Source organism: Dryobates pubescens, chromosome 2, assembly GCF_014839835.1.
Source record: "Dryobates pubescens isolate bDryPub1 chromosome 2, bDryPub1.pri, whole genome shotgun sequence".
In the NCBI taxonomy this organism is placed as follows: Eukaryota; Metazoa; Chordata; class Aves; order Piciformes; family Picidae; genus Dryobates; species Dryobates pubescens.
In genome coordinates, this window is record NC_071613.1 from 41,390,987 (window position 1) to 41,418,454 (window position 27,468).

Here is a 27,468-nt window from a genome sequence, read left to right on the forward strand (position 1 = left end):
GGCTAAAGTAATTGTGCATTCTATTATCTCATCATATTACTTATCTCGACCCAGAGGGTTTTTTGTGTGTTACTTCCCCTTTCCATGTGTGTCAGGGGGAGAGGGAGGTTGTGAGTGTGGGCTGTGTTAACCCAGGACAGCTGCATTCATATGATTTTGGTTTTCTAAAAAGATTCCTTAACCAAGGCATCTAAGTCTTGTTAATGGAACATTTATTCTTAAAGTCTTCTTTCTATAATCACATGCATTTCTGTGCACAGAGATAGCACAGAGGTTGCTCTGTTCCTATGTACAGAGAGAGCCGTGAGGTTCAGTCCTCTCAAGAGAAGAGGAAGGTACCTGACAACAACCACACCAGAGGATAGATCCCGTTCTCAGTGTACCTGCTGCTCCTCAGATGACAAACAAGTGCCAAATAATTCAACATGGCACAAGGTAAAAGCATACACCAAATCCCTCTCAAGTGTCCCTCCAAGTCAAACACACATGGCCAAACTCTATCACTTTTCCAGAGAAAAGCAAAGCCAAGGGTAACTGTACAGGTATCTCAGCTCTGATCAGTCACTACTGGATGTTTTGTCTGGGTTAATTAACAAATGTCAAACAAAACTGATTTGCAGTACTTATAATGCATCACAGTTTCATTAGTAGTATCATCTCTAGGCAACTTTGTTTATCAATCATGTTTCAATTAATCAGTTCATAGATGTTTAATGATGGGTGTTCCATGAGTTCATGTATTAGTCATGAATGAAGTGCACATTTGTAGAGGGGAAGGAAGCATCACAAGAAAATACTGAACTGTGTTACGAGGTTGGACCAGTACTTGAGATGTATTGAGAGAGCCAGCTTTAAAGGCTGCTTTTTTTTTTTTTTCTGCATTTATTTTTCCTCAGTGGATTGCCTGATAACTTGTAAGTGAAGGTTTTTCTAATTGGCTGATCACATACCAATTTTGAATCTGGAGAGGGCTAGACTTCTCTTGCTTCATATAGCTCACAGCAAGCAATTTCCTTGTGTATATGTATTCTGAAATGCATGGAAGGTAAGAAAAATCCAGTGTGCCTTTCTGCATCAACACAGTCTCCACACTGCTGACAAAACCAAATAGTTTCTTTTGGCAACAAACCTAAACAGATATCACCTGGAGGATATCCAGGAAAGTGGTATTAGTATCATCAAAGCACCATTCTGATGGAATCATTCTTCAGATCCTAGAAATGCCTCTGAAACTGCTGCTCACTTCATTTCTCATTCTCTGTCAATATGGGACCAGGTTAAAAGAAAAAAAAAGAAAAAAAAATCTATTTATCAAAGGTGAGTGCATTCCTTCTAAGTATCAAGGTAAATGACAATCTGCTTTCTAAGTCTTCTGCCAGGATTTAGGGTCAGTTTGTGGTTGTGTGTTTTTGAAAGTAGAAGTTCTATTAAAGAGTTGTATACATGGAAAAAAAATCTGCAGTGTGAAAAAGAAATAAAAATAAAATAGTTCCCTACACCTGAAATAGTGCTGACTGGTATTTATAGCCAGTTTCTGGGAGCAGTGGCCTGTAGACTAACTGTAGCACTCCAGTCCAGTCACATACTTCACAATAATTGTGTTTTCCTTCATGTTATTAACAGTGAATGCTAACACATCTCTTAATATGCTGCTGCTTGAGAAACCTTTAGAAAGGAACAGGTTTCCTTTCAGCACAGATGCTGTGCACACAGAACTCAATGCACAACCAAAGCCAGACAGATTTAGAAATTGTCTCTCTGTCCAAATGCATGAATCTGACTTACATAGACACAAATATATGGAGAAGTGTAATGTGAGAAGTCTTGCGATGTTTTGGAGGTCCAACATAAAAAAGTGTGAGGGGAGGTGGAAAAAAAATAATCCTTTCTCAGCCAATGCTAGAATTTCTTCCAAATGCACCTCCAATGCCTGTGCCAGCCTCATAATTTGGAGCTTTCCTTTGGCACTCTTCCAGCCCCGTCCCTGCTGCCCACCATACTGTAATCCCTTCTGTATTTAATGTGCATCACCTTTAAATATATTTCCTAAAAATGTTCTCATTTTGATTTTGTTTATTCTAAGGGACCTTTGTGAGTCACAGGGAAGACTTAACCAAACTCCTAAAGCATAATGTCATCTTTAGATCGTGCTCATTATAATTCATCAGTACTTCTCTGCTTGATAGCTCTGCGGTTGCAGTTTCAATCTTACATTAGCTTTTTTTTTCTTGAGAGCCCTTTTCAATTTTCCACATTGCTAATAGAGCCTGAGGCAAAGCTAAAAATCATTTGGGCTTCTTGAAAGGATCAATAATTTTTGTGTGCCGTGCATTTTAGAATACACAGCATCACTGACAGAAACACTGTCCCTGCACTGATAAATATATCAAATAATGTCAGAAGTTTCCACACAACATTAACTAAAATACCTGATAAATTCAGCACATACCTGCATGCAGACTGCAGTGTTAAGTATATCAGACAAAAAAAGAAAAAAAAAAAAAGGCTTAAAAATTAAGCTACCAGAAGACTGGCATAAAAAGAATTGAATAAATTCTCTGCCAGACACCGTCATCTTCTCTATCCTGACTCACAAGAGACTACGTAGAGCTAGAAGGTCTAACATTTTCATTACTTTCAGGTTTATACCACCACAAAATCTGATAGGAAAAAAGTTTATTCAGCTTTGTCACCCATCCAAGTAGTCAATGATATCTGATGAGTGCTTATACATGCTGTACTCAAACAGTTAGCTCAATAAATTATTCATTCAGCACCATGCAGAGCAAATTGTATTTTAGGTGGACAGCATTTTTGTTCACAGTTCACTCACAAAAGAAGCAAGAGATTGCAGAGAAAGAAAGGGAAGAAAATGATCACTAATATAGAGCTGTGTTTTCCTCAATTTCGATCTTCTCAAGAAATTGCTTACAGAACACACTGGGGCTGAAAGAGTGCTACTCCTCTGGCATCTCTTTAACCCTTACCAGGAGCATGTTACTTCACTTAAGATATGCTGAATGGAAATGTGCATTTCTCAGAGAAAGTGAGCAGCATTTATCAGACCATATAGCAAGCATGATTTCACGTGAAGAAGTCTCTCGCATAAATGTATCATAGTACAAGGAACAAGAGAAAGACTGCAACGACAGACTCTTGCCTTGCTTCTTTTTCACCAAACTGTGCCCCATTCTTTGCTTCTGCTACTATTTCCAATATGATTTAGATGGCTTCAACTCAGTGCCCATGATTTCCAACCTTAGTTTTAATTCTCCACTGCTGTTGTTCTTGAAATCAAATATGAAACTGAGAATTGGGACATTTGATACGATTCTGCGAGCAGGTCCTCTGTGCAGGCACCAGAAAATAAATAAATGTCAAGTGTTGAAGTGTTAGCATTTTACATCCACTGAGCGGCTCTTGCCTATGCAGCATTCAGTAAAGCAGAGCATCTTCTGTTGTATTTTGCATGTCTGATTTTTACCACAATTAAAAAGACTTTCCCTAACTGAAAATGCTTCACTGAAGAAAGCTGTAATGAAAGTATCTAAAACTGGTTGAAAGCCTTTACAAGAAATATTAATTTTGACAAAATATTATTTAGAAAGTTCCAAAGGGAGGAAAAAAAACCCAAACCAACAGCATTTGAACAACAAAATACTTTAAAAAACTGAGTGCTACATCTCATCCCAAATGGAAAGATCAAAAAATTCCAATGATTCAAAAGCTTCCTGTAATCCATATTCAAAGAAAAAAGTACAATGGGTTATATTGGGTCAGAATCATCTGGATGAGGCTAAACCAGATACACAAATTAAGCTACCTCAATATAAATACCTGCTCAAAATGCACTTTTTTTTTTGTTGTCATCAGTTGGGGAAGATCACTACCCTCTTCCCCCAGCTTTTCTAGCCTGCCATATGACTGGCAAGAGACAAATCCCTGCCCCATTGGAGGTCTTCTACATGCTGGAAGAGAGAGATGGGCTCCATCTTTTAGGTACAGGAGCATTTCCCCACCTTGATACATGCCTCTGCTTTTCAGTGTCAGGAGAAGACTGAGCAAGTATGGAAGAATTACACAGTGACCCACTCCCTTCTATGCCAAATGATGTATATAGTTGGTACTACTTGGAGGGCTATGAGATATCTTGAGATCCACTTAGCCCACAGTTAATGATGATTCTACTCTCCCTCCCAAGGAAGGCGTTCTAACACTTCATTAATCTGACTGACAGCTCCCTATTGATTTAGATTAAATTTGTGAGGTAAAATATGAGATTAACCTATGCCTCACACTTGAGTGATTTTTCCACCCTGTGAAGAAAAAAGGCCTCAGCTCACCACTGCAGAAGTCCAAGTAAACAAGTCTTCTGTCTATGGCTTTTTTCCTCTGGCTGCCTGTTTCTTTTGCCTGAGCTATTCCTTTGCAGGAAACCTAAAAAAGTCTTAGGAGACACGCCTTTAATAACTCCCACATTTATTCCTCACTTACTGTGCTGCTGCCCTTTCATCAGATCAGCTTTCTTCCATCATTGTTTCTGATCTCATTATTCAACCGTTAGTTGAATTGAACCACATTTACCATTCATTAGGTATTTCTGAGCCAGAGATGATCATATGATCCAGTACTTCCTAGATTTCATTGTAGCTTGTTATGAGCTACGTTCCCATGGTTGAGTGGTATGTTTCAATTTGGCTTTGAATACCATCATTGGGAACAATTTGTATGAATAGCGCAAATTGCAAGACATGAAAGATAACGTAGAGCAGCAATAGGAATCTCTATTGCATCACCTGATCAAGCCAGCATGCCAATGATGCTGACAAATCTTCAGTAACTTCGGTGATACAAGCTTGATTCTACTGTCTGATAAAAGGGGTTTGAGTCCACTACTATTAGTATGCTAAGTGGCAGAGATCCCTAGCATGATGATATGCATTACAGAGACAGTAAAATAAAGAGAGGAGGGGAAAAAAATCTCCTTTGCTTCCCCAAGTTTTTAAATGGTAATTTCCATTTGAATTGAAATTTTCATTTTATGTTAAAAAAAAATAGATACAAGTTTTATAGTCAAAAACAATGATCAAGCCTTTCCTTCCTTCTTCTCTATTTCTCTCCTCCAGAGAGATTTATTTTCTTTTTTAGATTACTCCAGCTCTGAGAAAATTACAAAGATAAGAAATTATAAAAGGGAAGGGAGGGAAAGCAAGGAAATAGAGGAGACAGAAGAGGAAGCCAAAGTGTTTGGCACTTTGAATTAATAATAAAACTAAGTAAGAAGCCTCCTTTTTATTAACAAATCAAATTCACTTCTCAGTAACAAAACAAGCTATCAAACTTTTGCATATAAAAATGTTTTGAGACGTGCTCAGCCTTCTTCTCCAGTGGGACTGTGCACTGCAGAAATAATTACTTCTCTGCAGTTTTTTCTCTGCATACATTCCCTCTTTTAATGGCTTTTGGAGTTCATGTCCCTATGAAAGTTTAAAAGGGGATTTAAAACTGTCCTCCTCTGCTTCATATCTCAAATTACCTCTGAGATAGTTCTCAGCAAGGAGTGACATAAATCTACATTTTCTTTTCAAACTATATTTAACATTCATATGTAAACTTCATCTTTCTCAGTTTTCTACCACTATGCTGCAGATATCTTCAGCTGCAGTTACTGGACTCTGAAAGCCAGATCCAGGCCTAGTGTGACATGCCCTAGACCAACAGCTCCACATGCTTAATGCTAACATTAGATAACCCCCATCCCTCAGTCTCCAAGACATACTAAAGTCTTAATTTGCGTTTCATACTAAAACCAGAAGTTAAATAGCACACAGGCAAAAAATATTCCAGATTTCATATTGATTGTTGGGGTTTTTTGTTACAATTCAGATAGCTAACAGTTCAGCTGTCCTGTGGTACTCAGGTACTTTCTCTGGTATCTCAGAGAAAGTTGTGGAAATCCTGCCACCATGCTGTTTTCTACTTTTCAGAAATGGAAAGGGAAAAGAACACATCATTGACCAAATACCATGTTACTGTACCATCCCTGGCATGGTCAAATCTGCCAAGACATGTGATAATGAACTTGTGGTGGTTTGAACCACATAATATTCCCCACTATCAGAATCATGAATTTACAGCTATGGCATTTACGGCTGTGTGGCGTTAGGGCCTAGAAAAAGGAGAGTCTTCCTCTCTCTCTCACTTTTCCAGTCCTTCAGTGGGTGGCTGTGTTTTTGCCTTTTACAGGATTTGGACAGGTATTCCTTTCCCTTTTCCTTCTGTTCCCTATATATACTGATGTAATCTGATATCTTCGTAGCAGAGAAGTAAAATATTTTGTGTAAATCAAGTGAAAATTCTCCCTCTGACTTCCTGCCCCCTTATTCCCGCCTTTCTTATCTCCTGGTAAGGAGAGAGGAGAATGGAGACAGGAGGGGAAATGGGGGGAGTGGGGGACTTTAGTCCTTGCACTAAACCATTACAGAACTGGAGATGAGAAGATCACATTAGAAATGCTACAGAAAGGCATGTTTGAAAGAAGACTCTTTAGTAGGAAAGATTTATGGCAGTAGCTTCAAATAGCAGTTGAGCATTACTTCTCAGTTTCTCCTGTGCCAGTATTTTTCTTGATGACACATAAGCACCCAAACCAATCAAAACTGAAATAACACAAGTGGATTTGTCTTATTGGAAGACAGGAATCTTGTGCAGCTCCCTGTAGAGAATGCAAGGTAATGAGATTAGAGATGAAAAATAGGATACTGAATAAACCCAGAAAAGCAAGCATGAGACACCCAAGGGTAGTTGTGGATCATTTCACTTAAGACCTGTGTTTGCAATAAGAATGAACAAAGTAGGCCATGGGACATTTGAAACCAATAATATGTGTGGATATAGCACATGGAAGGGCTCTGGCACAGTGCCTCCAAATAGCTGTTTCAGGGCTTTCACTTGTTCTTTGACATACAATGTGTCAATGTGATGGGGTAGGCATGTGTGTGCTGAAGAATATTCATTAGAATCTGCTTTTTTTCTTCATATTGTATTTTCTCCTGTAGTAACTACTTTCCCATCATGCAAGACAAAAATTATGTGGATTTTTGAACATGCTGGCTCCATCATTTATATTTATCTTAATAGTTAACCTTAATGGCATTCTAGGCAATTGCATATTTATGACCATTTATGTATTCGTCTTTATAAATATGACACAATATGCTAAATATTTTATCTTACAACTATTCTGCCTTAAATAAATGTATAAATTCTATCATATTTTATAAAAGAAGCTAGCTATATCTTAGGAGGACCAAAAACCATATTATCCTATCTTGTGACAATTTTCATCTTGAATGCTTGTTTGTTGTCATTCCATTGTCCTCCCACTCCACTCTAAAACAGAGCATAAACTGAAATAAAACTAGTTTACAAAACAAGATAGCTTTTGATTTAACCATTGAAAGACAAAAGGAGAAAGAGGGCAACAAAGCTGATGAGGGGTTTGGAGCACAAGCCCTACGAGGAGAGGCTGAGGGAGCTGGGGTTACTTAGCCTGAAGAGGAGGAGACTCAGGGGAGACCTTATTGCTCTCTACAACTACCTGAAGGGAGGTTGTAGACAGGCAACCAGCACCAGAACAAGAGGACACAGTCTCAAGTTGTGCCAGGGGAGGTTTAAACTGGATGTTAGGAAGAAATTCTTCATAGAGAGAGTGATTGCCCATTAGAATGGGCTGCCCAGGGAGGTGGTGGAGTCACCATCACTGGAAGTGTTTAGGATGAGACTTCATGGGGTGCTTGGTGCCATGGTTTAGTTGATTAGATGGTGTTGGATGATGGGTTGGACACAATGATCTCAATGGTCTCTTCCAACCTGGTTTATTCTATTATATTCTATTCTAATAAAAATGCCAATTAATGCCTTTAATGTCATGTCAAAATAGCCCTTGACAAGTCTTCTGTGGCTTCACTGAGTCAGCATTTTTGAGGGAGAAAAAATGTGATTAAAGGCACTGCCAAGCCTCTCTCCCAACTTCTGAATACTGTGCATGAAGATCCAGCACAAGTTGGCTTACTAGCTGCAGTGTGTAAAGTCCTTATTACCACATAAGATAACCATACAATTTTCAGAGAGAAGCCTGTAGACAGCATATGCCTTAGATTTGACTGAAAATATTTCATAGTATTATAATCCCATTAATTCAAAATTCACTATCTGGCTTTTTTCTTTTTTCAGATGAGGTGCTAGATGCAACAAGTCCCACAAGGGTCAGGCTGTGCTTCATAAAGAGGCAGTAGAAAGGATGTGAAGACTCTGCAATCTCCAGAGAAGCACATTATATTCTACTAGTTCTGTAGAGGTTTCCAATATATTTTTTTTTGAGCATGACATATGAAAGCTGCTACATAATCTATATATAACTGCTTTATCTGTAGGTATATATTTGTATATAAATGTTTACATACATATACATAATGTGTGGATAATTACTTCTGTATATTTATATACGTATACACAATCACACTTGTGTACAAATATAACAGCACTCAAAGGAAATGGGAATTAACTTTGAATGCCAGGTTCTATAAGATTTTGCACTTTGTGGCTTTGAAGAAAGGACTTTCCAGAGCCAAATCAGTAATGGATATAGAGAAGAGGTGGCTAGACTGATAAAGCAGTCCCTGCTGTCTCTCTGAGATGCTCATTCGACCTGAATATCAACAAACCTGAGCTGCAGTTTCAGATAAAATTATATATTGTCCTTCTTCTAACAGGGGCTGTGTCTCTTTGTTTGGAAGGCAATTTTTTCTGAAATCAGAAGTATTACTAGTGTTTTTCATTATTGTTACATTAAAAGACCCTCAGTTTCCCTTCTCTTTTTGCTTTATGTAGACTTCCATCATAAACTGACACTTTTCATCTAACCAACCACCTCTAATGGAAGAGAGACAGGTTTGCATCTATCAGTATAATATGGTGTGGTTGAAAACTGTATTTAATTTTAAGGAAGAAATTACAAGATTTGGACACAGGCTGGACTGTGGAAAGTTGGAGGAGTCTATAGCTGTAAGCCTGAAGGACACATAGAACAGTGATAGCACTCTTAAAAATGATGAGAATTTGAGAGATCGTGGGAGGAAAAGCAGCTCACTGGTTTCTTTGATTTTGAGAGACAGATTAGTCATTGAATCAGAGGGTTGAACAGAATAAGTAAAATGAAGAGAAAAAAACAAAGAAAGAAAAAGAGAAAGAGGTCAGTGTTTGCAGCATGACTGAAGACAAGATGAAAGCTAGTAAGAATTATAGAACTGTTAGGCTTGGAAGGGGCCTCAAGGATTTTCTAGTTCCAACCCCCCTGCCATGGGCAGGGACACCTCACACTAGATCAGGCTGCTCAGAGCCACATCCAGCCTGGCCATAAAAACCTCCAGGGATGGCACTTCTACCACTTCCCTGCAGCCTGTTCCAGCATATCACCACCCTTACCATGAAGAACTTCTTCCTAACATCCAATCTGAATCTGCCCATTTCTGTTTTGTTTTTTTCTGTTACCCCTAGTCTTATCATTACCTGACACCCTAAAAAGTGCCTCACCAGCTTTCTTGTAAGCCCCCTGAAGATAGTGGAAGGCCACAATAAGGTCTCCTCAGAGCCTTCTCTTCTGCAGACTGAGTAGCCCCAACTTCCACAGTTTGTCTCCATAGGAGACGTGCTCCAGCCCTCTGATCATCCTTGTGGCCCTTCTCTGGACATGCTCCAGCACGTCCAGATCCCTCCTGTAATAGGGGCTCCAGAACTGGACACAGTACTTCAGGTGGGGTCTCACCAGAGTGGAGCAGAGGGAAAGAATCACCTCCCTCAGCCTCTTGGTTATGCTCCTCTTGATGCAGCTCAGGATGCAATTGGCTTTCTGGGCTGCAAGTGCACGCTGGTGGCTCATGTTAAGCTTCTCATCCACCAGCACCCCCAAATCCTTTTCTTCAGGGCTGCTAAACAGCAGGAACAGAAATCAGAGTACGTGGCTTACATGAAGGTCCTTCTGCATGTAATCTTACCAGAAACAGCAGCAAGCTCTTGAGCAAGAGGGTTAAGAAGATGTAAGGATAACTAATAATATCCCTTTCTAGGCAACTTCTTTGGTATTCCTAAAAGGACATACAATCAGTACAAAAAGTCCACCTCTCACCCCAAAGGAAAATTTCTATGCATTAATTTTATAATGAAATAGGGAGATTTTAATCGTAGCAGATTCCTCTAGCTCATCATAGTGTCTTTTACTTGGTGATACAGAGCATCACAAGCACACTAACCATCATTAAATGAAAAATGACAGAAAGTCACAAATCAGAGAAATTCTTTGAAAGGGTTGACATGAGTCAAATTAATGAGTCATTTAAAAACAAAATGATAAATGTCTCAGAATATCGAAGATATCTAATCTTAGAAAATAATTGGAAATAAACACAACTATAACAAAGGAAATAATAAAAGTGGAAATTAATGGATTTCATCAGGGAACTGTCTGATTCCATCCTCTAATTTTATGGTTTTAGTAACTGTAAAGAAGTGGGTTTCTATAAAAGCAACAATATCTAAAATACTATCCTGGTCTGTACAAAGAACATTTAGCTTCAGTTAAAAAATCGTATATAGCACATTAATGCACAAACAGAAGTCAGTAGAAAAGTCTGGACATGCCTATTCAAGGTCAAACTTTCAAGTGATCCATTTACAATAGGAAATTATGAACAGAATTCAAGAGAAACATATTTTGAGGATTTGATGTCTCATTGCTGAGCATTCTTTGTTTGATTTCAGGGTGGAGGAATTAACATTTAGATGACAGAATGGAAAAAAAGAAGTTAAATTGCCCTAAAAGAAGGAAAAGAGGGAGAATTTATTTTCATTTGTTCTACACAGTTTTCAATATTCTCAGATTATTAGGAGTTATAAATACTTTTCTCCCAGTTAAACCGTTCTGGCTTCTGATACTGCTTACTGAAACATTTGACTTCAGTGAGAAAACTGACTAGTCTTTTCAGTTCACCATTCCCTATGTATGCTATCACTTTATTTAACAATAAGCTATGAATAAAATCCTCTAGACTCAACAGTTTATACTGTAAAACCTAACCTCGTTAGTCTTAATGAAATTCTGTAACCATTTTCTTTTCAAACTACAAAGGCAGATATTTAAATGTTAAACAAAGCATCAGGCACAGAAACATAATGTGACCTGAAAAATGAAGATAATTTCCCCAAAGAGTCTTAGAAACAGCACTAGAAGTACTTTCTGACTTGTACTTCCATCAAAACTGACCAACAACCTTAGAAAACTAGTAAGACATTTCCAGAAGATATCTGAGACAAATCCTTCGCTGACCTGTATAATAAATATCAGTGCCCTTCTGTATTCAGAAAGCTATTTTCTACTACCTTACTTATTTGACAGGCACTTGATTCTAACAGTATTTCAGTATTTAACGGATTCAAATTTTAATATAGCTGAAATGATACTACAACACCTAAGCAGCTTCATGTTGCAGCCTGCCAGATTTTACAAAAAGAAAAAAACAAAGGACAAAGATGGAAAAGAGCAGCTGTTTCTGATTCTGTTGGTACCACAAGGGGAAAAAATGAAAACATAAGTTAGTGAAGATGGAAAGATCCAAAATCATGAAGATGATCCTGTTTCTTTCCTGTTTGCACATCTACCTGTGCCTTCAGCAGCCACCAAATTTCCAAGGCTTTGGCAGAGATAAATAGACATGACTTATTATTCTCAATTCCCCTTCAATTTCATTTTAATTAAACCTTTCTTTCTCTCCATGGAAGCTTAATCAAAAAAAACCCCACCAAATTACAGACTTAACATAGGTAGTGTCTTGTGCATTTGCATAGCTGATAACTCATTCTTTTCGATCTTGGTCACATCAGTGAATGAAGTGAGGCTATGTTGATCCATAACACTTACATATACTAGCAAATAAATAAGATTTATTACACTTAGTGTGAGACTAGAATAGGAATAGGCCAAACCAGGTTGGAAAAGACCTTCAAAATCATCAAGTCCAACCTATCACCCAACACCATCTAATCAACTAAACCATGGCTCAAAGTGCCCTATCCGGTCTCTTCCTAAACACCACCAGTGATGGTGACTCGGCCACCTCCCTGGGCAGCCCATTCCAATGGCCAATCACCCTTTCTGTGAAGAACTGCTTCCTAACATCCAGCCTAAACCTCCCCTGGCACAGCTGGAGACTGTGTCCTCCTGTTCTGGTACTGGTTGCCTGGAAGAGACCAACCCCCACCTGGCTACAACCTCCCTTCAGGTAGTTGTAGACAGCAATAAGGTCTGCCCTGAGCCTCCTTTTCTCCAGGCTAAGCAACCCCAGCTCCCTCAGCCTCTCCTCGTAGAGCTTGTGCTCCAAACCCCTCACCAGCTTTGTTACCTTTCTCTGGACACATTCCAGCAACTCAACATCTTTCCTAGGGGAAAAGTTCAGGGGCCCAGAACTGGACACAGGACTCAAGATGTGGCCTAACCAGCGCTGAGTAGAGGGGCAGAATGACTTCCCTGCTCCTGCCGGCCACACTATTCCTGATACAGGCCAGCATGCCACTGGTCTTCTTGGCCACCTGGGCCTACTATTAAGCAATACCCCCGGGTCCCTTTCTGCCTGGCTGCTCTCCAGCCACCCTGACCCCAGCCTGTAGTGCTGCATGAGGTTGTTGTGGCCAGTGTGTACAACCCAGCACTTAGATGTGTTAAATCTCATGCCATTGGATTTAACACACCTAAGTGCTGGGTTCTATTACAGTTTGTAATCACTTTGACAAAACTATCATGGAATGGGATAATCATATGGTTGCATTTGGGTTTTACACATTCTCGTTCTTGCTTCAGACTTTCACTTTGGTACTCTGCCTCATACAGAAATACCCTTCATGAAATAAATGGACTTCTTGATTAATGCAGTGCTTTGGAGTATAGTGAATGACTCACCTTCTTCATATATTTACACTCAAAAGTAGGTTACAGATATGGGAAGGAGGAGGGATTTTCCATCACCATTATTTCCTAGTCGAGGAAAATCTATATGCATACATTAGATTTCAAGTATCTAAGAATCACACTTTGCTACCTTCAATATCAGCTTCATAAGTTTCCTGCTTCTTAATTAAGGGCATTGCAAAAAACTTTTCATTCCTTGAGGGGTTAAAGATTGGCTTATTAGTTCTAGAGTAGAACAGTCTGGCTGTTCTCAAACTAGCTATTCCCTCAAAGTCACCAGACTGCCACCAGTCAGTGACATACTTACAAATATGCTGAAGAAGCAGAAGATATATTTGGATTTGTATGTAGTCTTCAGAGCAGAAACTTTGCTGTTATCAGTGGCATGATGAGATCCTCCTACTTGGATGAAGACCTTGTACTTCACATAAATACAGAAAACCCTTTCCTGTTCTGAAGGAGTCCAAATCAATTACCCTTCTCTGTGCATCTTGTGGAAGAAAAGAAGAGGCATTTCCAGCTGTGAACTGTTTTTCTCCCTGCCTGAACACTGAATTAAGTGCCTGTCTTGGAATTTACAAAGCTTAGCTTGAACATGACTTTATGGATTTGCCCTAAATTTCCTCTAAGCTAAGATTACAGCTTCCCTTAATGTAAGGAATAAAAGGGAATAACGCTTCTCTCATGCAGCTCTTTTGGCTATCTCAGGACAGTACTTTATGTTTCTATCTAACCAGTTATTTTTTACCTTAACATGAACGCCTCACTTTCATCGCACAGTTTTAGTTCAGCATCAGTGCAGGCAATTTGATGCAAACTTACATGTTCTTGCATGGAGATGCAAGTGAGCTCTACCCACATGCCATATAGAAATGACTGGAAGGGCACAGTGCTCACAACATTTTGTTTTCACATTGAAGATTGCAAAACTGTATATATACACAAAGATCCTGAAAGTTTCTGGATACAGACCCCTGTGGAATTCAAGGAGAGCCAGCACAATCACAATGGTTTAGAGACTCCATTATTCATTGATGCAGTCAGTACTTTTAAAAGCATGCCAATAGCATTATTCCTGCCTAGCATAAGGGCCTCTTTCTCTAAAGCAATCAAACACATCACCTGATGATGCCCAGGAAAACTTTGAAAGAGTCAAGTATCAAACCCAGCCTTTTCAAACTTGAAGATGGCAACTCTCCCCTAATGCCCATTCTTGCATCCTAACACTTAGGGGTTTTATGTTAATTTTCATTTGCTACATTTTTCAGTGCAGTGGAAAAACAGATAATTGCACTTGTAATTGTGGTGTTCCCTTGTAAAGGCTGTCAGGTGTTAGAACAGTGACCCCAGTGCCTGTGCTAATTAGATGAAGTTGCAAAAAAATAAGCACTATAAATCAGATGCTACTAAGGTGTCAGGGGGGGAAGGCTGAAGAGGGTAGGAGGAAAATTTGTTCTGTTACAGCTCTGAGTCACTGTCTACTTTTAATCAGAGAAAGGCTCTCAAATCAGGACTTCCTTATTTAATTCACACAAGTCATTGATGTCCAGAGCCAATGACAGAATTTGTGATGTTTGGATCAAGAGCAAGTGTATGTGCTATGAAATGTGATGAGTCATGGTGGTTGATACTTCTTTTCATAAGCTCAAGTGCAAAATGCCTTATGATTTACTGAGCAGATATTTTTCCTTTCTCTTCGGCTGAGATCTCAAGAATGTAAGCCACTTGCACAACATTGTCTGAACTTGCCCAAAGCCAAACACAGCTCCTAAGCAAAAGTGCAGATGAAAAGCACATCTCCATTGCTTGTCTGAAAAACAGATTGGGCTTTTGCAGAGACTCACTGATGAATGTGGATGTGTGAATGAGTTTATAATGCAAACTCATAATACTGCAGGAAACAGATTACATCAACTTGTATGCAGCCTCTCTGGAGGAGGCCCCAGGGAATGGTACCAGCTACCAGGTGTAGATTTCGAAAAGAGAAGGCTTTATAACTTTTTCACAGAGACTGTTTGGTCTATCAGAACATTCAAAATGCTTTTGCTTCTAAAAAAAAAAATTATCATAATATAATACTGTGTGCTATAGAGGCTCATATTCACCTCAAAAGAAGAGGAGGACCCAGAAAACAGAAAAAGTGTTGGCAAAAACTGTGGAAAAAAAAATAGAATCGAATAGAATCAAATAGAATCGAATCGAATTGAATCGAATAGAATAGACCAGGTTGGAAGAGACCTTCAAGATCATCGCGTCCAACCTATCAACCAATCAAACACCACCTAATCAACTAAACCATGCAACCAAGCACCCCATCATGTCTCCTCCTGAACACCTCCAATGATGGTGACTCCACCACCTCCCCAGGCAGCCCATTCCAATGGTCAATCACTCTCTCTGTATAGAACTTCTTCCTAACATCCAGCCTAAACCTCCCCTGGCGCAGCCTGAGACTGTGTCCTCTTGTTCTGGTACTTGCTGCCTGGGAGATGAGACCAACATCCGCCTGGCTACAACCTCCCTTCAGGTAGTTGTAGAGAGCAATAAGGTCTGCCCTGAGTCTCCTCTTCTCCAGGCTAAGCAGCCCCAGCTCTCTCAGCCTCTCCTCATAGGGCCTGTGTTCCAAACCCCTCACCAACTTCAATGCACAAAGGTATGTAACTTTAACTTAGCATGCTGTCAATAAGTTGGATATAAGGTTGGCACTGAATCTAACAAAAGAGTAGGGCAATGCACTCTCACATGTTATACTCAAAAGGAGCAACCATAAGGAAAATGAATAGTTCTTCATACTGACAAACACTTCTTGTATTGCATACATTGCCAGACAGATTTTAAGGAAAATATACTACACAGGAGAACAGTAACAAGGATTTACACACTGGATGAACAGACTTCTGAAGTAAACATGATCAAAATTCAAGTACAAGTCCTTCCCCTTATTTTCAGGAAGTTTAGACCAGGTCCTCAATGAACTGAGTCTGCACAAGCATTCTGTGAATAACTGCCAAAGAATAATGAGAATTAATATTACGTAGAAGATAAGCTCTGCACTTAAGAATCAGAGCTGGGAAAAGGGAATTTGCTAATGTATAAATATTTGAATGCTGCGAGCTACATCTGATTGAAATTCATCAAATTTTCATTTTCTTTTCAAAACAAACAGTCTCTGTGAAAAATGCCAGAGCTGTTTAATCTTTTGCTTGGGGTCGTTGAAGGAGGTTCTTCCTCTAAAATTAAAATGCAAACTACTTTGATACTAATTTAAAAAATAATAAAACACCATACACCAACTTCTCTGAATTTTGGGAGGGAAGGTAGGAAGAAATCCAACAGCACTGTTCTCTGTGTGAGGTTTCTCTTCTTTCTTTTCTCTCCTTCTCTGCTTAGTGTCCACATAAGCAGATGCACCAAGATTAGGGCAGCCTATGGGTAAAATGCCCACCTAGTTCACACTGTATTTTTTTCTCAGAGGTATCCTTGGTAGCTATAGACAAAACATTTAGCTCCTCTGAAGTACCAGTCTCTGTAGAAGCTGGTGCTCCTGCTGACACGAACATCCAGGAGCAGATGGGCAGATGTCCACTGGGATTATCTGAGTATGCAAAACCTTGCATGTTCCAGACCATGTGCTCTGGATAGAGGAGGTGCATTACCAGCATCTTCACAGTAATGTAGAGACTATGGAAAGACCATGAACCCTTACAGGTACTACAAAACCACTGCCATTACTCATAAAGGTAGTTTCCAAAGGACTATTTATGTAGGTGCATTACCAGTGCTTTCAAGGCAGACTTGAGAGGACGAGATCCTGTGAACAGACACTCCCTCTCCATTATGCTTGCAGTTTCTGTTGGGTTTAGCTTACTCTCTGCAGTATGGAGAATGAGTGCTCCTTAGCTCATTACCCTGTGGGGCAGGCATTTCTCATAATCTATTAAATATTTAGACCTTCATATAGCAAGTAACGCTGCTAACTTGTTTGACTTAAATTACACCCCACTGGCAAATCAAATTAGAGAAGATTTGAGTAAATCTACCTTTTAAAACAAAAGCTGATTTTCTCTCTGTTCAGCTATTTGTGGGATTAACTTTTTTAATGGGTTCTTATGTGCACTGTTTTTGTTTTCATGGATACTAGAAAAGGATGAATTATTCATCAGGGAAAAAAATCTGCAACATGCATTTTCATAGCATATTTAGTCCCTTTTGTTCTATTCATAAATCAATCCTGATTACTACAAATGAATGTGTTACTCCTAACGGTTCACTGATGACTCACTTGGACCATTAAAGCAGAACTCCTCATTGAGTGCATTAGAAAGCTGTCACTAGTAATGGGAAATTTGGAGAAGATCCTTTGCACCCTCTCCTCCTACAAAGAATAGCCTCCATATCCTGCCCCTTTCCTTACATATAATTTTATAGACACACAGACATTTGCCAGTAAAAAAAAAAACCAAACCAACCAACCAAATCATTCCCTTCTTGCTCCAGTGATAAATTTACATGGAGGGAAGGAAGAAAATGGCTTCATTAATGCTCAGTAGGTTGTTTTTATGACCTACGAGGACAGAGAGCAATGGCTCATAGTATCTACATCAGAAATGGAGACAGTTTAGAGCCAAACATACAGAGACATCACAGAACTCATATGGGAATGACTACAGCTATGTCACTGGTAGCATAGATCACAAGGTATTTGTCTCTGTTCCTGAACCGCTGACGAGCTGTCAGCAGTGAAGAACCATTGTCATCAAGAAACAATGCCTCACCATTTAGAGCAGAAGTAAATGGAACTTGACAATTCTTATCCAGGCAGCACAGCATTTATCAACTCCTTATTGCCCAGCTGGGAACAAAGACAGGATTCTACCCATTTGAAAATTATTATTATTATTTACTACTATATTGACAACGCAGTGCACTGAATAGTTTTAGATGAAAAATTTATGCTCCAGAATTCCTAAGGGCCAACACTCAATCCTTTTCAATACACACAATAAAACAGAGAATGAAAAACATTTATTTCTTTTCCAGTCCAATTGCTACTGTGCCACAATGGTTAGTATTGAATAGTATTCTGTTTGTTTCATGGGTTGGATCACTGTACTAAACTCTAATCACCAGTGTCAAAAGCGAAGAGCTCCCCAGAATGATACCACAGTTATTTTTTTGCAGTTTCAACTGGTATGGTTGTTGTTGAGTATCTTTTGAGTATTTCTGGGTACTGGGCTGAAAGGAGTGCAGAGTGGTCCTACTCTTCCTGGGTTTTAGGCTCTTTCATGCCATAAAGGTCATAGATCTCAGGCAGTTAAGCTTGGAAGAGTACCTTAACACCAGCCACTGAAACCTTGAATGAGCAATTAAAGTTAGCTTTTCCTCATTACTGCTCTTAGGAATCCATGTAGCAGTCATGTTCATTGAGACTATCCCTTAATCTTAAATTTGTAGTTGTGCTGTCCAGCATATAAACAGTGTTGGCATGTATATGCTAATCACTATTGGAATGTCTGATGTTCATTATGACAGGAGGGAGTCACAGAGACTTCCCAGCAAGCCTCTAGCGCCTACATCCAAGTCATCAGTAAGTCAGCTGCTATGGTAAGGAATATGGACTTCCCTGGCCCAATACAAGTACAGCAACACAATCCTGGGTCTGAAACAGCCTCCAGACCTTGAATCACAGCAATGTTGATGGATGTTACTTTAAATTTAGTTAAGTAATCACCACTGATGACATCAGTGGTGGCTGGCAACAGACAAGAGGTAAGAGTTACAAAGTTGAACACAGGAAGTTTCATCTAAACATGAGGAGGAAATTTATTTCTTTGAGAGTGCCAGAGCACTGAAACAGGCTGCCCAGAGAGGTGGTAGTCTCCCTCTCTAGAGTCATTCAAAACCCATCTAGATACCATCCTATGCAACCTGCTTTAAGTGAGCCTGTTCTGGTAAGGGGCTTGGACTAGACAATCTACAGAGGTCCCTTCCAACAGCTATCATTTTGTGATTCTGTGACAGAACAAAGTGTTGAGCTGCTGTTATCCAAAGCAAATTAGACTCAAATGTACTAGTTCAACTAAAACCCCATTTGTACCCTGGTTCACTAGAAACTTCCTCTCATCTACAACACTACCACAGAGGGGTCTGACTCCTCTCTGTGATTTGGCACATGCATAGGATGAGGACAAAAGTTACACTGCTGTGCTGCTACTGATACAGAAGATGACTAAGGAACTAGTGCCACTTTTGCCATTTGAATAATTTCTTGATACTAAGGTCTTCTATTCAAGCAGGAAATAGTCTCCAAATACATAATACAGTAGCTGAAAACAGCATCACTCACTCAAAATTATTTCCACAGACAACTTCTGCCATGGAAGAAATCATCACAGACATCCACAAACTCCTTGCATCCTGCTGCCCTCTCTGTAGCATGGTTCTGATATTTGTTGATATTCAATGCCTATGCAGATTGAGACCTCTGGTGTTGCACTAGGGGCTGAAAGTTTGAACACTGGTTAGGTCTTTATTATGGCAGAGAAGTACATGATAGACTAAAAGCTACCATTACCTAGAAGACTGTCTCCAAATTTGAGCTCTGCATCTTATTTTCAGTTAAGATATTTTCAGTTGCACATTCAAAAAAAATCAAGGCTGCAAGCTTTTAATTCACAGGTTACAAAATAACAATAGTACTTGAACCAACCAGTACTAAATAGGTTCATACAGACTTTCACTGCTGTATTCAGAACCTGTGTTGGTAACCTTTGAGCACAAACTTCCATAGGAAATGGGCCAAGTTATCCAAATTCCAGCATATGTTTGTTAGAATGTAGAGAAAGAGCTAGTAGCACACAAAGGCAAAATGCAGCCAGGAAAACAGGACTTCCTCTCCTGGAATACAGATCAGGCAACATCTTTCATGACATTTAAAAATGGCTACATGCTTTCTCTTTTTATTAAGTTACTTTATTTTTGGAGAAAATACTAGCTAAAATCTTAAATAGTTTCTGCATATCTGTTTAGAAGGGCAGTCACATCACCATATTGTGAACAATTGTGGTTTGGTTTTTTTTAACAGCTTAACAGAGCAGATAATTAAAAATAAATAAGTCAGTGTTTTGGCATCTCTTTTTCTTCACCCCACCCCCCTCCCCCCCAGATTCTATATTGCGCTGTTTTCCTCATTTAAAACATTATCAGTTGCACTGATCCAGTGAACAGATGGTATTATCAACCCACAAGAATCTGCACTGGGCAATTAGAAAAATTCAGAGACAAGATTAATACAAGAAAAATTAATTCTCAATTATACAAGTCCAGCACTGTGTACAAAAATTTCTTTGTTTTCTGCTGACTCTACATAGACATGCTACTAGGTCTACTGATGCTTCATCCCCAAGAGCTGCCTGAAACTTTAAACCTTTATTACATCAGGACTATATTACTGTCTTCTCCTCTTTCTTGGTTTGAGTAGAGGGATTTTAGCTGATGGAAAAAAACCCACAGTACTTCACATCCTTTAACAACATTTTACTGACAGCAGAAAGAAGATATTCAGGCATTCTAAGAGTTCTTTTCTCTTTTGCACCCTTCCTTTCTGCACAGATCCAGAAGAGAGATGTCTAGTGAGAACCACATCCTATAGATATGAAGTAAACATCACCCTTTTATCTGTAATTGCCCTTTTATCTGATGATAACTAGCAGTCTGAAAATGAATGCTACAGGACCAGAGTATCTTTCCCCCAATTCTGGAGGGGCAAAACTCAGAAGTCATACAGAAATAAACAAACAAACAGCACAGCAAGTTACCTGGTGCCCTATACAGACAGCCCACTCCCTTGAACACTTGGTAGGACACTGGAAGCTGATAGGCTAAGAGAAAGAAAGTGCATACAGAGAGCCTCTGTCATGTGCTGTGCTGGCAGATGTACTTGCAGTTATGTGTCTCCCCAGTTCTGTTTCAAAGCAGGGGGGATACAGTGTCTATCTAAGACAGTAATTCAGGTTTAGAAAGTGACTTGAAACCTGTCACATCTCTAGAAAATGCAGTTGGGGGTCTAAAAATAAATGCCATCCCACACTTGACTGCCTCTCAGTATTCAGCTATCTGAATTCTACTTGCTTCAAATAGCACCAGAGAAAGAGGAGGAAGGGGAGGAAACGGGATGTAATCCACCAATTTAGAAACAACAACATATATCAGGGTAAATATGAATATGATCTAATGGGACATGGTGGCACCACATGGGATCAGCTCAATTGACTCCAAAACACTTAAAGTCAATCTGAGGAGATAGGATAGGATAGGATAGGATAGGATAGGATAGGATAGGATAGGATAGGATAGGATAGGATAGGATAGGATAGGATAGGATAGGATAGGATAGACCAGGTTGGAAGAGACCTTCGAGATCATCAAGTCCAACCCACCACCCAACACCATCTAATCAACTAAACCATGGCACCAAGTGCCTCATCCAGTCTCTTCTTAAACACCTCCAGTGAGCTACCTCTAGGCTTGCTTATAATATATTGCCTCAGTTTCCAATCAGTAAAAGAATTATTACAGTGATTAAAAAAACATTCACCAGTCCTAAACTCACTGAGGTTCTGGCAGGACTCTGCACATGTAGGGTACTGGGAGAGCCTCACAAGTGTGTTTTTCTACCCACAATCACCATATTTTCTACTTGAAGTCTATACTTCGTACAACTGTACCATGCACATTTGAAAACAATTTGTTCTAGCTGTTAATTTATATGAAATAATCCTGCTACATTTCACAGTATCACAGTATCACAGTAACTAAGGTTGGAAGAGACCCCAAGGATCATCAAGTCCAACCTGTTCCAACAGACCTCACAACTAGATCATAGCACCAAGCGCCACGTCCAATCTCCCCTTGAACACCTCCAGGGACGGCGACTCCACCACCTCCCTGGGCAGCCCATTCCAATGACGAATGACTCGCTCAGTGAAGAACTTTTTCCTCACCTCGAGTCTAAACCTCCCCTGACACAACTTGAGACTGTGTCCCCTTGTTCTGGTGCTGGCTGCCTGGGAGAAGAGACCAACCCCCACCTGGCTACAACCACCCTTCAGGTAGTTGTAGAGGGCAATGAGGTCACCTCTGATCCTTCTCTTCTCCAGGCTAAACAATCCCAGCTCCCTCAGCCTCTCCTCATAGGGCTTGTGCTCAAGGCCTCTCACCAGCCTTGTTGCCCTTCTCTGGACACGTTCAAGTGTCTCGATGTCCTTCCTAAACTGAGGGGCCCAGAACTGGACACAGTACTCAAGGTGTGGCCTAACCAATGCAGAGTACAGGGGCACAATGACCTCCCTGCTCCTGCTGGCCACACTACATTAAGAGCAAAACCAGGAAAAAAAAATACATAAATGGCCAAGCAGACAATGTATTTGATACCAAGATTATAATAACCCTGGAGAGATTCCCATGGGCTGGCAATGCCATCTGCCTAGTGGATGTAGAATCCAAAGATCATTGTAGTCCTTGGAAAGACCATCTTCAAGACTGATTCAAAGCCAAGGAATGCTAGTTGAGTCACACTGATTGAAAGCTAGATAATGTCAGACACACAAGAGAGGCACAGATGAGCAGCAGCTCATTCACAGCCTTTCTCTCAGGAAATCTCATTATTCTGGACCATTTCTTCATTGTTGCATCTGAAGGCACAATAAAGCTAACATTTGTATGTTTTTCCCCCTGTATGGAACAAAAAGGAGGAAATCAGGTCTGAGTACTAGTCTCTTGTACAGAATATTTAAGTACTGGAGCCAGAGGAAATGGAAGAGAAATGTGTCTGAACCCTTTTACTCTACTTGCAAGCAAATGAGCCACAGCCATAAGGTGATCAATATTCTACCTATTTCAGCAAATCTCTTCAAAACTTAGCATTTCTGACCACACAGATAGAAAGGTCACTGTTTAAGAGACCTCTTGCCTTTACCACTACTGACCTGACAGGTCTCATTTATGCTGTTACAAGTTCTAAATACACATACTGATCCTGATGGCCTCAAGTATCCAGAGTCACATTTTCTCCTGTAAGTTTTAACTTACACTTCTCTGACTTCTGCACAGTTTCCATCAATTTAGATCACTGCAGAGAAAGATTAAAATCACATTAAATGCTTTTCTTGCCTATAATAAAGTCTCCTTGTCCAATAAAATATATATTTTCTTTGAAATTCTTTCAATTTCAGAATAAATACAGACACACACTACCAACCTTTCAACTGAGTTAAAAACAGTCTCCTGTAAGGACACATCTATATCTGCTGCAGAGTGGTAGACCATACATTTCCAGAAGCTGAATAGGAGATCTGATTCTACCAAATACAAAATTTCTGCAGCTTCCACTGACAGTCATGACTGGGTTTAAGTACAAGGTTTGAAAGTCTCATAATCTAGTCAGAAGTGTTAGTGAACTGAGATAATAAATGTTAGTGATTCTGTGGGAAGAAGAGGAGGCTGCATTCAGGAACAGAAATATGCAATCATGTCTGAGAATAACTTTTGCAATTGGAGGTAGAGAGTGATGCTTCTCCAGGAGATGCTTTAATATTCTACATCTTTCTGGCCATGTGAGAAGTCAGTCAAGAAAGATGAAGGGGAAGGGGCCATGGTGTGTAAAATAGCAACAGGAAAAATTTCTTAAGATATGACACCAAACTAAATGGAGGACCACTAACCAAGCACACTCCTGTCATTGTCTTCTACAGCAGCAGACTAGCCCTGAACTGCTATGTCAAAGTGGTTGGAGAAAACAAGTCCATTTCTCCTTTCATATTTTCGCTATTTTCCGTCCCTCCAACTTTAAAAAGGAAAAATACAAAGGAGGGGAAGAAATATGCGCTCAACAACTGGAAATCTAGACTTACCAAGGCTACTAATGTTTCCAGATCACAGAATATGCTGCTAAAGGCCAACTAATTTGTTATATCGCAGGCAAGGCTTTGCGTCTCCTTGTCTGTGTGATAAATGTAGAAGTCTCAGTTCCCCCAGATATTGTGTGCAACACATTCCCAATGGAACCTACATGGCTATTTATTAATTTTCTAGTAACTAGTATCCTAAGGTGAAATCCTATTGCCACTCAATTTACCTAATGTAATAAAGTATTGCAAAAAGCTAAGTGGGAGGAATTCTGTATTAGCATTTGGTAATTTTGATCTTTCTAATTATGTTTACTGACCCCTAGCCTGTAGCTGGGTTTCAAAGCAGTTTCTTTGGCAATTCTTTGTTTAATTAAAAACTATTATAAAATAGGAAACTGGAATCAAATATCTCAGTGGTGCTGTTTGACTTAGGGTTTTCACTTTACAGAAAATAAAAAGAGAGGAGAGTAATTTCTAAGAGTGTCCTAATACAGAGGCAAGAAGAAAAAGGCTAAATTAGATTAACGCCATGTCATACATTAGGGAGAAACTAAATAAATTGCATTCTTCCTCTCAGAAGTGCAGTCTTTTTCCACTGTAAATACTGCTCCCAGTTATCTTCTTGTTTGCAACATCTGTCAGAAACAAGACTGTTAAAGCCATTGTAAATATACAAGCGTAGGCATCTGAATCAGATTAATTCAGCCAAACTCTTCAAACCAAGGAAAGCACAGAATCAATGCTTTTTCATTTACACTTTTGCTTTCATATAGAAGGAGCTCAGCTCCCAACAGCAGCCTTCACCCAAGCTTTCCATCTGCAGAATTTGTCAATTTCTTTTTGAAAGTTTACAGGGTACCTGGGAGCTCAGTAATCCTTAAAAGTATCCTTATGCAGCTTTCTAAATATACTTCAGGATACTACTTGTAGGCACATAACCTTCAATAGTTTTGCCTGTATATATGCCCTCTCAGCCCAAAACCAAGTAAGGAACACAGCTTCCCTGAGCTCCAGCAAGCAGAGATGATTTATTTAAGACAATGATGAATTTTCATACTGGATGCAATTATTGAGGTCTGTCTGCACACACAGGTATCTTCACATGCAAATCTAACGAGGTTTCTAGGGAAATGGTAGCTATTACAGATTCACAGGCTCCTTCACCCAGCTCCTGGGAAGGCACTTACAGCTGATTCCATGCTAATTCATTGCTCAATGAATAAGTAAAATCTGTACAGTATAATAAAACCATTGATCATTATGCCTTAAAAAGATTGACTCCTAAATATTTAGCAAGCAGTGTGTATTCAGTGGAAATGTTTATTGGCACTGGGAAATTAAACTGTCACCCGTGAAATAGTAAAACTCATTAATGCAGAGTTTCTTTTTAAGTGTTAGGAATTAACTTTATGACTGCATCAGTAATGGCAAGCCTCAGCCTTAAATCGCCTGCCATTTAGTATTCGTGAACATTATTAAAACATATTAACCGTAATTTAATTGACTGAAAATTAAAACAAAAATTAAAAAAAAAAAAATTAAAAATGAAGAAGTTGTCCACCTTCAGCGCGGGAGCTCCTTTGGAAGCATTCTGGGAGCGGACGGTCCGGGGAGGCCGCGCAGCCCGGGCCCCTCACCCGGGGCACCGGACCGGACCGGGCCGGGCCGGGCCAACACAGGCAGGACGGGGCGGCCGCCCCGCGCCGCCGGCGGGGCAACACCGCCCTCTAGCGGCCGCCACGGCTCAGCGGCCGCCCAGTACCGCCCGACGGGCCGCGGCAGTGAGGGGGGCCGCGCACCGCAGGACTCGCTTCCTGCGGCACCGGCTGCCTCCTCCCCGACCCGAACTTTCCCTTGTGGGGCAGGTCACAGAGCATCTCCTTCTCCAGGCTCCAGAGGCCATTAGTGCTTAAGACCCACGGCTGTACCGCTTTCTCCCTAGTGCCCGTACAGCTACCGCCTGTGCCTACCCGCCGCGGCACTGCAAAGCCCAGCGGCAAAGAAGGCTACTCCTGCGGGGACAGACCCGAGTGGCACCGCCGGTAGGGTCAACAGTATTACTTAGGAAACTCAGGAGGGGATCTCCCGAGGAAGAGGGAGCGAGCACTGATTTCTCACCCGGAATGTTGTGGGGGTAGCGGGGGCAGCGAACGCATCCGTGGGAATAGACGGCACCTGCCAGGCCAGGGGAAGATCCCCGGTGCTTCCAGCGCTGCTCCGCCAGGCTGGACCGAGGATGCGCCCGCAAAATCCCATTCCCACGACTCATGCGAGATGGACCGACCCCTTCCAACACGTCAGGCAGAGGCACACGGCCCCAGCCCCGTCCCAGCCGGCGGCCCGCACCTGAGACAGGGCAAGCAGCACCGATACTGGTCGCAGAAAAATGCGGCCGACGGAAGGACAGAAAACCGCGAGGGAAGACCAGCGAGCGGCTCTGTTCAGGCGCCAGCGGTTCCCATTCACTTCCATGTTCACACCGGCAGGACGGTGGCGAATAGTCCCTCCGTATGGCTGCAACTTTGTATTTCTGAGCTTCATTAGCAAACTGGGGCCGGGCTAACTTTCTTAGAGGTCGTGTTGCAATAAGCCGCCTTTTCAGGGAGTTTTTTCCTGCCTCTCATCCCCTCCGCCCCACTCCCAGGCAACTCCTCGCACTCCCGCTACTCACAGTTTGTTGCAGTTAATCCCACGTGCCAAAAGCTGAAAAGCAGCACAGTGAAGCCTCCCAGGGTTTGGGAATCCATGTTCAGCCCTGGAGGGGGAAACCAGACGCCTGCCTGTTTCCGCTGGTCCCGGTCTCGGAGCGCCTCTCAGCTTCTGTGCACTCCTTCCACATCCGCTCATTTACTCCATTCAGCATCCATGCACCCCGGGTGAAGGGGGAGCCGGAGCCAGGGTCAGCCGAGGGACTGTCCCTTGGAGCAGCCACTCCAGTCGCCGGCGGCAGAGCCTGATTCGAGACAGCTCCCCGGCTGCTGCCGCGGAAATTCACCTTGTGAGCTGCGGCTAGAAAGCAGCAGCCGGGCGCTGTGCACCTCCTTATAGGCGAGAGCCGCGCTGCACTCCACCTCCTCCCAGCCCCCTGGAAGTCACTCCTCCTCGCCTTCCAGGGAGGATCCTTATTGCAATCTTCACGCGTTGTTGATAAGCATCAGAGTCACGGAGAAAATCAGATGCCTGGAGGAAAAAAAAAAAAAAAAAAAAAACACACTTTTTTTTTTTTACTCCTTTTGGTACTGCTGTGGCTGAAACATTTTAAAGAGCCCCCGGCTCAGTTGTTTGCTTACAAATACATATGTTTTTACTCCTATGTGAAATATATGTATATCCTGGCATATACAGTGCTGACACAGCCCGAGGAGCCCAGCCTCTCTCCCGAAGCTCAGCCTCGCCCCTGGGAAGAGGAGATGGAACCTTCGTTGCAGCTGATGTTTGATCCGCTCTCCCGTCGCGGCTGGTTCAGAGCCTTCCTGCCTAGCCCTCCTGGAGAGGCCCCGAGGGTCCCTCCTAGCAGGGCTCTCGTTACTGTTCCCCACCCCA

At 41.0% G+C, this 27,468-nt stretch overlaps 1 protein-coding gene across 1 annotated transcript in view; it reads right to left on the reverse strand.

Moving 5' to 3' along the window:
• The window catches only part of CNTNAP5 (contactin associated protein family member 5), a 303,945-nt gene extending 277,021 nt beyond the window's left edge, over positions 1-26,924 (reverse strand). Inside the window, exon 1 of the mRNA XM_054176017.1 lies at positions 26,597-26,924. Coding sequence (XP_054031992.1) covers positions 26,597-26,672 — 76 coding nt within the window. The 5' untranslated portion in view covers positions 26,673-26,924. The remainder of the gene's footprint in view (positions 1-26,596) is intronic.
• Positions 26,925-27,468: the final 544 nt, after the last annotated feature.